Source organism: Capsicum annuum, chromosome 10, assembly GCF_002878395.1.
Source record: "Capsicum annuum cultivar UCD-10X-F1 chromosome 10, UCD10Xv1.1, whole genome shotgun sequence".
NCBI lineage: Eukaryota > Viridiplantae > Streptophyta > Magnoliopsida > Solanales > Solanaceae > Capsicum > Capsicum annuum.
Window position 1 is genome coordinate 66,717,211 of NC_061120.1, and position 11,282 is coordinate 66,728,492.

Sequence of the window (11,282 nt, forward strand, 5' to 3'; positions counted from 1 at the left end):
ATAAACAACCCCACCCGGTGGACTGCCCAGCTACAAGTCCTACGACACAGGAGCGGGATTCTCTAGAAAGCCAAGGTCGTGGGTGGCCAAGAGGGCCCACTAGGAGACTTGGGATCTTAGAAAGAAATGCGATGGTTACAATAAGCCAGATGGCCAAAGAGAATCAACTAAGGAATACCCTAACCATGGGAACCGGGGCCTGGCCATCCTTCATTTGCGGTTGATGTTCTGGCTTTATCCATCGACAGCTGAATGTTTTGATCTGGTTAGATTCATGATCGTATCTGTAAACCTTATCCCGTGGGCTTTAGCGGACGTTTTTCATTCTTCACTCGATCCTTAGTAGCCTTTCCAAAGTCAACCTAACCGCTTACCTTTGGAAAGGCACTAAATAGGCCTTCGCCCTTACGTTTTTCTTTATAATAGAAGAAAATTAGAGAGTTGCATATAAAATTAGCTAGATCGTCTGAAGCATGAACAGAATCGCCTTTGTTCTGAAGGCCTAGCGAGTTTCTTTTTTTTTTTTCAAAAAGGCGGTCCTTTACTTTCCTGGGACCGATGACTCACTTGTTCAGTACTGCTAACTATTATAGGAGGAATCCGCCCCCTCGATACTACCAGTAGCTTCAGTTGTTTAATCTTGTGCAAGTTAGGTTGTGGTTGTATTGGCTACAAGCAGAACGTAGGCACTTTAGGTGTGTGTTGACCATGCACACTCGCTTCATGTAATGTCGTATGTATGATAGAGGTAGTGTGGTGATTGACCTCAATGCTAATGGTGATCCCCAAGGTTCAACGAATGAATGAAGCTATGATCGTACCCGGCTAGAGATGGTGGTCTTCCTCTGATGTCTCCAAGCCGGCCATAATAGAATAGATAGGCGAAGTAGTCAATAGCAGTCTATTCTCTCCTATCGATAGATAGCAGGTTGCTTCCAAGCTCAAACCATTTGAAACAGAATTGCTACTTTTTTCTTGTTATTGATATAGTGGTATTCTCTGCCCCTGTCAAATAAAGTAGAGGGGGACAACTAGAAGAGAGAAAGAAAAAGAGCAAAGGATTGATAAGTCTAATGGGGGAAGAATGGCTGACACATTGGCTGCCTTCAATAGACGAAAAAAAACCCAAGCGGTCTAACCTAACCCCAGCGCGGACATTAACTAAAGGGCGCTATACAGACTAAGGGAAAGCGAGATAAGGAAAGCAGCTGGCCCTATGTGTAAAACCTTGCCGCGGGTGAGTCTTTCTCCAATGAGAATAAAGAGAGTTTTTGGGCAAGACAAGAAAGAAACTCGCCCTTTGACACCAAGGGATAAGAGCTGATTGTTGGCGATGACTTGGTAAAGGGAATCTATGAGAGAAGGTTCTCGAACTGGGTTACGACCAACGCGAAACCAACGAGTTCAGTTGAACAAGGTAATGATTCTAAGGGAAGGATTAAGTTTGAAAGGAATGGATGAGCGTAGGCTTAATAGTGAACACAGACCCCCCTGCAACTAGATATGAGATCAATGACAACAATAAAAGAAAGATGTCAAGAGAAAGTCATAGCCCAACAAATGTGTTGTGAAGAGAGATCAAAGACAAAGATTTTCTGATGTAGTACGGGCACTGGATGGAAAAGACAGATAAAGGAACAACCCACCGGAAGGGCATACCTCAAGGGGCACCAATCTCCCCTGGCAAAGATCTACCTGCGCGAAGACTACCTATGGATAGAAAGAAAGATATAGGAAAGTAAAATGAAAGAAGAAATCCAAATTTGCTTTGGGAGTATGAGATAGGCAGACGGGGAGTACACAACCGAACAACCGCTGGGGTTTCCAGCGGTGATAGCTAAACTAATCAAATGGGCCGCCCAAAACCTAGAGCTGACATTTAAATCGAAAATCAACATCGGGTCCCGGCTTTCCAAATAACACAGACTGAAGGGAAGATCACAAAATGCAACACTACAAGGGGGTCGTTAGACCGTAGCTTACACGAAGGAAGAAGCTAATCAATCAGAATTTAGACAGGGAGGAGAGGCGAAAGAGAGTTTTTTGAGCCTGCAAGCAACAAGCAACAACGGTTTTTTAGCCATTGCGCACTAGTTTGTAGTTTAGGGGTATAGTAGGGTTGCCCCTTTCTCAAACTTTTCTATAATATAAGGTAAGATTTTTGGAACCCTAGTTTTGGAGTTTTCCCCAACCAACCTATACCTTACTAATAAAAAGGGGCTTTCCTTTTTCTGCTGCGTTACACTGCTACGTAAACAATGGATCCGCTGGGCTGGATGAGCAACCTTCTATCTGGCCTCTGTACCAATAGTAGAGTGGCTTGCTACTTTCAATCAGAAAATGAAGATTGAGCAAGGCAAAGGAGAAAGCAGTTGTCCCCCCTTCTCTAGTAACCCGCTGCCGCATATGTCAAAAAAGAAGGAGTAGAGAAGGAAGAACAACCATTTGAATTTGGCACATGAGGTGGCAGGTTTGGCTAGGTAACATAATGGAAATGTATCGAACTGCAAATCCTGGAGTTACGGTTCGACCCCGTCCTTGGCCTCGGGGAGTGGTGAGCAGCACGAAACTTATTTTAATGAAATGGCATAGTATTGGGGTAGGAGGCTTTCGTTTGTTATAGAAATCCACAGACAAGATTCTGGAACTTCCAAACCAAAGAAATGCAAGATAAGAAGGAGCTTTTTACGTTACGCTTCAATAGAATGAATTCGGTAAGGGTAGAATAGGCCCTATGGTTGATCGAAGGTGCTGTGCCACTTGAACTCAAATCTATCTGACCTTCAATCCATCTTTGTCTAGCCAGCTCATAACAAAATGTTAGACCAAGGCTGACACAACTGAATTGGTTGAGGTAAAGGAACCCCCAGCAACCAAGCACTCCCGCCCCCAAAAGCGGAGACCGAAGAACCTTAAGGTTGTCGAGGACACGTCTGAAGAGGAGGTGGTCTCCCTCTAAATTGAACACCCTACCCACTAATGGACTATGGGGGGGAAGGAGAACGGAAACCAACCAAAAACCCAAACCGCTTGATTGACCCCTTCATAGTCAATTCATTAAGATTGGGGATGGCTGGAACTAATCAGAAGTGCAAATCGTGCAAGAGAAGCCGAGAAACAAACTGCAGGGCAACTAATAGGACTCATGTCGAAAGAGTTTTGAGCGAGAGCTAGCACTCATGCAGCGGCAAGGACCCGCAACTCTTGAAGGGGCCACCAACTGCGCGAATCACTGTAGCAAACCCTCTCTTTACTCAATGGATAGCGCTTATTCTCTTTCAATGAACAAAATGAGAAATGGAAAAAAGAGGTCTTTATTGAATAGGCTTTGCACCTAAAATAGGACTAATGCAGATCCAGAAGAATGGTCTGGCCTTTCGAAAAGATGAAGATGCAAGGATAAAGAGACAGTTTTTTGAACAACCAAGCTGACATAAGGATTCTAGCTCGCACCTACTTAGAGAAGATGGAGATTCTCAGATGGGGAAAAGAAGCACCCAACATCTATTAAACAAGAACAAGAACAAAGCCATACCATGCCCTCGGGAAAAAGTAGTGATGATTGCTATGAATGCTGCCCTCGAGGACGTGTACAAGAAGGTCTTTGCCGATTCCTATCAACATGGTGCATCTCTTAGTAGAGGGAATTGAAAAGTGGAGACTTTGACCATAGGGTTCAATTGATTGACATTTTTCTTGAGGAAGAGAATCCAGGATGAACACTATTTTCATTCGCTATACGCTGACTGGATACGTACTCGCGTCATCAATTGATGAATGGGGGAATTGCGTGAATGATGAGACCTTCCTAACCTAAAGTCAAGGCTCTTCCCTCTCCTGATGGCGAATCTTGATTGACTGACACTAGGAACCGATTCAGAGAAAGAAGAAGCATGGTATGAGATAGGCGGCGAAGAAATTTCCGATAGCAGATTACTTGACTCGATGGATGGAGGGAGGGCCTTCTAAATCAAGCATGAAATCAATGTTGAGTCAACAATCATCGAGAGGGGTACCACCAAGCGAGATCGAGACCAGCCCCTTGTATAGGTATAGGGTTCCAAACCTGCGCTTCTTCAAATATCCTATAAATCTAAATAAAGTAGGGACTTCAAATCTTGACTAGGAAGGGAGAAAGTTGACTTTGAGAAAGAAAAGAGGTGCCCTAGCTGCAATAAAAAAACAGCGCTAACAAGCAAGAAAGGGCCCCTTACTATAGATAGGGCCTTAGCCTTTTACTAATAACAAACATATATAGGGCTGACTTTTTTTAGCTTGATCGGAATCGATTCTATGATTGAATAGAAGAAGTGCTACTTAGTAGTAGAAACTCGGAGAGACAGATAGAGAGGGGACTCTTTCATACCTGCTAACTCCTAGGATGAGAAGTAGGTCCCTTGTTTTTGGCAGGAAAAGTTCCAGCCTTTGTTTCCCCTCGGTAGAGTGACTCTACTTAGCGAACTGGTAGGGCGCGGAGATCTATTGATCAATATGAATCTCGAGAGTGGATGGTTGATCACTTCCTCCTTGTCTTGGAGGATCTCCGGCCGGGGAGGGGCTTGCTATCGTACTCCTTTCTCCCAGTGTATGTGAAAAAGAGTGACGAACTTATTTTTCTTCGGTCATAGGTTAAAGAACGAGAGTCGGCTTCGAACACTAATTACGTTGTTCATTAGTAGCTCAGTGGTAGAGCGGTCGGCTGTTAATCGATTGGTCGTAGGTTCAAATCCTACTTGGGGAGATTTTTGAGTTATCGCTTTTCTGACCTAGCACTTGCCTCCGGTGGTGTCCTTCTCCTTTGTTTCTAAACTAGCAGAATTATGGGACATCAAAAGTGGTAAGTTGATTGTTGGTTTTTATTCCTCACTCTCGTATAGGAACACTTGGTTCGTTCCATTCTAAGAGAAGGATCCACTGGAAAGACTGGAGTAGTATCTTCATTAGCTGGAAGGAATTAGTCTCCACTAGCGTCATTTGAAGAACGAACAAGAAAAGGGTTACTGTTTAGGATAGATGGATGTGGCCCAATGGCTAAATCTCTGCCAGCTTCTTGTAGACTGAACTTTCTTCTCTTTAGGCTTCGAGTTTTTTTTGGGGAGGATGGTCTAATTTACTAGTGGCAATGAAGTTCTTAAATAACTAGATTCTCCCAGAACACTAGCTAAGTTAATCGTCTTAGTTCCCTTCAATTAAATCAATAAGTTTTTTGATTGATTCAGGGCGCCGCCCCCTTCTTCGAATTAGAACCCATTGAGGGGGGCCTCTGCCCGGGAAGGGGATAGTGGCCGAGTGGTCAAAAGCAACAGACTGTAAATCTGTTGAAGTTTTTCTACGTAGGTTCGAATCCTGCCTCTCCCACTTGTTTTTTTGTAGACTTCAGAGAAGAGAAAAGAGGCATTCGTCAGTGTAGGAAGGCCAATCGAGTGAAGCTCTTTCTTTTTTTTGGCTGTTCTGTGAAGTGAAATTGTATCGTATGTTAGTTAGAGAGGTTGGCAAACTACTATGATCTATAGATTTCCCATCTATATCTAATCCCAATGAGAATAGAAGTGAGTCACTTCAGGCCTGTCTTATAGTCGTAGTCTTTTAGCTTATGTAGTCGTCGGCCTTCCTATACACATGCGTCCGCCAGAATGCCTCCTTGGTCCGGGATGAAGCCAAGCTGATACATATGATAGGCAAAAGAAAGACCCCCATTTCATAGCACCTGGAGAATGCAAGTTTGATCGAGAATTGGAGAGAAGAGGTGGAAGAAAGGGCTTGGGATGGATTTATGAGTCTCTGTGCGAGCTGTATACGGTGAGAGTCGCACGTACGGTAACGAGGGGGTTCACGTCTATACGTGTAGTGTGATGCTTAGGCCTACCCACCCTATTTTTTCCATGATCTATAGGTCTACTGGAGCTACCCACTTTGATCAATTAGCCAAGATTTTGACCAGATACAAAATCACTGGTGCTCGATCTAGTGGTATTTTTATGGGGATTCTATTTATAGTTGTAGGATCCCTATTCAAGATCACTACAGTTCCTTTTTGGGTGGCTGTAGGATGGCTTCCTATGGGTGGTAGGGTAGGGTGGGTGGTACCGCTCTGCGGCCAATCTTCCTAATCGCTTAGGGCTGGGCTTAGAGCGCGTGAAACTCATCACTACCTCATAAGGACATTGAGACCATAGCATGTTACATGAAAGCACCGCTTTCTCTATAGTGTTGTAACACAGCTGCCCGCCTAGAAGAGCAACTCGCTCTATAGTGTTGTGACATAAGATAAGCACGCTGCCCGCCTGCTGGTCGGGCGAATCAAAGTTATCTTCCAGTCAACTGTCCACCCAGTCAAGTGCAAAAAACATAGTAGAATCACGCAACGCACGCTGCTGGTGTGTTTCCTACTCATGAGGAAAGAAAGAAGAGCGACAAGGTTCAGTTAAGATATGACTGTTTGCAGCATGGGAGCAGATTCCCCAAAAAATCCCTGGGAACAATAAAAAAAGAGATATCTCGGTAACGAAAACTATAAGGGGCTGTATTGGCGAGATCCAACGGTGAATAGCTGCCCAAAAGAAAAACTGCCTGGAAATCTGAGGACTTTTAGTACTATACTCTACCCCCGCTCCAGCAGCCTTCGCGCCAAGCAAGAGCGCCCTTGTCCCTTTCCTTTCTCCATTCCACCTCCTTCTTTGCTGTGTTCCAATAGAGTCTAAGGCAAGGTGGTTCGTATGCCTACTTTACCTACTTGACGAAAGGGAATGAACAATATTTCATTTCCAGGTTTATGGATTGGATTCAGTCAGCCTCATGACATAATCAGAGTGAGGCTTTGTTTACCGGCAAACGCTTCTCCAAAGGCAACCCACTCGAGTTTCCAGTTGTTTCCATCATTGAAGTATTCGCCGCCCTACCAAACAAAAGAAGACACTATCAAACTGCTCGCCCTATTGAATTACAAAAGGTGCGCTCAGCCCGGTGACTGGGAAATGAGTTTGCCCTTAAATTAAAGTGATGAGGTCGAAAAGAGGGTAGTAGGGCTCCTATTGACTAAAGGTTGGTTCTTTGCTTTCCTTTAGAATGAAAGTTGCTATGAATCCCCTCTCCTTACAGTGGTTGAATGCCCCTACTACTTACTTTGTTTGATTGAAAAGGCGAACAGCCCCCCAACTAGTTGTATGGGGTGGGCAGCTTGTGAAAAACTGCTTTGGATATGAATAATTCCTTAAAAAAGGCTTTGTCTGGTATTTGACGAATATATTTTGATCAATAGATAGAAATGAGTGTTCGATAGAGGGGATAGGATCCATCTGCTCTTTAATCTCACAATTTTTTTGTGAGAAATATATATATATCGTTTATCTATCTCTTGTCTATCTATCATTGATTCTCAAGTCCAATTTTTGAGTTTCTTGAAGCCCCAAATGGAATGGATCATTTCTGCCAACAAAATAAATGCGGAGCCCATTCTAAATACTTCTACGATCTGGAGTTCTCGCGAAGAAAATAAGATGCTGCTCCCTTTCCCTCTTTTTTTCCCTTTTTTCTAATCTTCTCCTCTAACGCGGGCCGGGTGGCGAAGGGCACGGGAGAAAGAAACATAAGAGAAGACGCTCGTCTCGGGCGGTCCTTTTTTTTAGTGCGACACAGGAAAGCACCCTCTTTTTGTCATCCCTGCAGCTTTCTAGATTTTGTATTGAATGCATGGCGTAGCTAGGACCCTTCACATTTTGTTTGAGCCTATGTTGAACCCAAACCCACCCCTACTTTACTAAGGCTGGAAAGAATGCCCACCAAGTTCAGATAAGGGAATGCTTTCCCCAGCCATTAAAGTAAAGGCTCAAGGAAGGGAGGGAGGTGCGGCGGGGGGAAGGAAAACGCTTTCGGAGATTGAGATTTTTTTTCATCAAAAACGAAAAGGCTGAGGATGGCCGTAGGTGCATCTTATCTGAAGGGAACACACTTTTTTAGCCGTCGTGGTATGATTGCCGAGCCCTTCTCCTTACAGTGGCTTTCAGCTCCTCTCCTCATTCTGCCCTTCCTATTGGGATAGCAGCCTTCAGGCTTTGCCTGCCCTTTCTAATAAGAAATTCCAGCTCGGCCCGGGAAAGCGCTGGCAACAACTGAAAGGAAAGGGTCAATGTAGCTACTGTGTCCGCCCCCTTCTTAGTCAATAGGTCACAGCAGGTTCGGCATCTACTACAAAAGAGAGAATCCACTTCAGATAACCACGTCTCTACTAGGCAGCGTGTGGAATGGCCCAGAGCAGACCTTTTTGGATATATAATCCAAGTCAAGAGTAGAGTTATAGGAAAAGCCGTCTGATGGAAAATGACTTTCACGTTCGGTTTAGAGAGCACTTTTTTCATTGAGAATTCCTCGTTCCCTTTCGTGTGAATTCCTCAGCGCCGAATTTCAAACTTGTGGGGCTGTATCTATTCCATCTCTCAAGCCCCGAAGAAAACCCCCTACCCTTCGGACTCCATATATCTTTTAACTCTATATATGTGGGCACCTGATATCTATGAGGGTTCACCCACCTCGGTTACAACATTCCTTTCTATTGCGCCTAAAATCTCTATTTCTGCTAATATTTCACGTGTTTCTATTTATGGTTCTTATGGAGCTACATTGCAAGAAATATTCTTTTTCTGCAGCATTTTTTCTATGATCTTAGGAGCACTGGCCGCCATGGCCCAAACAAAAGTAAAAAGACTTCTAGCTCATAGTTCAATTGGACATGTAGGTTATATTCGTACTGGTTTCTCATATGGAACCATAGAAGGAATTCAATCACTACTAATTGGTGTCTTTATTAATGCATCAATAACGATAGATGCATTCGCCATAGTTTTAGCATTACGGCAAACTCGTGTCAAATATATAGCTGATTTGGGCACTCTAGCCAAAACGAATCCTATTTTGGCTATTACCTTCTCCATTACTATGTTCTCATATGTAGGAATACCCCCGTTAGCTGGCTTTTGTAGCAAATTCTATTTGTTCTTCGCGGCATTGGGTTGTGGGGCTTACTTCCTAGCCCCAGTAGGAGTAGTGACTAGCGTTATAGGTCATTGGACAGCCGGAAAGTTGCCACGAGTAAGTAAGAAAGGGTGACCGAAGGCAGTTCTCCATGAACCGGACACGTAGCTTACCGAATCCGTTGTGATACAGATAGGAATCCAGGCTAGGAAAGATAGGGTCGAGTCTAATACATCAACTGTCTACTCAATATCCTTGTACGAGTCCACAATGACTACACGAGATGAACCTTGGTTTGTGGAATTAAAGATGGCCTTAGGTGTAATAGGACTCCCAGTTACTGCACACGATTGTATGCTGAGGTACTCCCCGCCGGTTGTTGGAACAACGTGAGTCGGGCCGGGTCTCAATTCAAAAAGATGAAGGCCCAAAAGTCTAAGTAGGGGGTGAAAAATTCCCCATCTCATTAGGGGCGAAAAATGAATCAACATCTCGATGTGAAACAGCCTTTTTGATTTTAGTTGGCAAAGAATGGCGAAGTCCATCTGAACCATCCAATGAAGAATAAGGGGAGAGCAAAGTGCCAATGGCGTGCGAAGCGCATGCAGAATGGGCATGCAGAAAAACAAGTGTGGAGGAGAAGTAGCCGAGCTCATTCCCTTCGCTTCCTGGGCCCAAAGCAGTGCAGTCTTTCCTGGCCAAATCAAGGATTTGGGGCTTCTTGCTACGCTACAACACTATATAAATCCATTTATATTAGTAATATATATGAATAGAAAGATAGATCTATCTATCTATCCTATCCGATTTTGATTTTTCTATCTAAAAAATAATCGATTTCATTCAACCTTTGATTCAAAGAACTGTGCTTAGCCCCCCCCCCCCCCCCCCCGCCCATGAAAAGGCTCTGCTGCAATGGATGGCAGAGGGTCTATAGTACCCAAAGCACTGGAGTGATCCAATAGCCGGGAAGGGGCCTAGAAGTGCCTACTAATACACCATACTACACTTGGCTCTACATATTTACAGAGCTAACCCCTGTCCAGTGCCTGGCAAGCTAAGGGGGCTTCAATCCTTAATCTTTATCCCCATCTTCGTCCAGGCTTAACAGGGCCTTACTTTTTCAGGGGGGAGAGTGGAGCCTCGAAAAGCATTATTGAGAGGAAGATCCTTGGCCCCTATTCATTCTTTACAGGGTTCAAAACCTTTCTTCAACATAGGTGACAATGTGCCAGGCAGAGATGGAAGAGATCAAACACGGGAATAAGAAGCAAGCTCGCCTTTCTTTTTGATCATTTTAATAGAAGGGGATGAAGAAAGTGGACAAAATAGACTCGCATTTCTCATCGAACAAATATAGGAAAAGAATCATATTGAAAACTCTCCTAACCCAACCCCTTCCTTCGTAGAGCCCGTGTATTGTAAGTGATCCGAACCTGCCCGGAGCGAGCCTCCTATAGAGGCAAGTGAAGTTGGTGAGCCGCATGATGGGCAACTATCTCCTGCGGTTCAGAGAGGACTCAGCTGTTAGTTAGTATCCCTACTTGAATAAATTTTTTTCCAAACTAAAAGAAAGAAAAGGAGAAGAATGGGCAGCCAAGGCCCAATAGATTTGGATCACATAGGCCCAAGTCCAATGGCCAAGTAGTTGCATAACCTACTTAGATTATTTGACCAGATGAAGAGATAAAGTAGTTTCATCACCTACTTAAAGTAAATGGACATTTGGACCATCTTAATAGAGCAAATATGTGCATCACATACTTTGACTATTTGACTAGTTTAAAGAACCAAGTACGCGCATCACCTACTTGGACCTTTTGAGCAAAAAAAAATATTTTGTCCCATTTAAAGAGAGAGAGGCGGTCATGAAGGGGAATATATACAAAGATAAGCTCCATTCACTATTCTTTATTTGTAAAAAAAAATAGATTTCTCTCTAGATCTTCTCAACAAAAAACAACCACCTACTTTCTACTAGGGATCTTGAAGAACTCCTTATTTCCAGCCAAAGTAAGTGAAGGTAACTATGGTTCATAGTTAATACTATCATAGGAAGTTATGGAAATCATTTTATTTTTCATTGAAGTAGTAAGACCCCGCAGAATCCTAGATTAACTCAATTTTTTAAAGCATGAAAAAAGGTTCCAGACTTACAGATTTTAGGTAAGTATTTATACTTAGAACTATTTTTAGACTTCTTAAATTGGAGATCTTATTTTACAACCCTTATAACCTTAGAATATCGATCCTTGGATTGAGTCATGATCAGGTATGTCAGTATGTGTTCTCGGATGAGTTTTGGATATTTTGAA

General features: G+C 43.5%; 1 protein-coding gene and 1 non-coding gene across 2 annotated transcripts; both read left to right on the plus strand.

Moving 5' to 3' along the window:
• The first annotated feature begins 4,669 nt into the window (after positions 1–4,669).
• Positions 4,670–4,741, plus strand: TRNAN-GUU. Its single transcript has one exon. It is a non-coding gene; the product is annotated as a tRNA-Asn (tRNA).
• A 1,141-nt stretch (positions 4,742–5,882) lies between these two features.
• LOC107844264 (NADH-ubiquinone oxidoreductase chain 2-like) lies at positions 5,883–9,102 on the plus strand. Its single transcript, XM_047397950.1, has 2 exons — positions 5,883–6,030; positions 8,483–9,102. Exons 1-2 carry the CDS (start codon positions 5,883–5,885, stop codon positions 9,100–9,102), a joined length of 768 nt encoding a protein of 255 aa, XP_047253906.1.
• Positions 9,103–11,282: the final 2,180 nt, after the last annotated feature.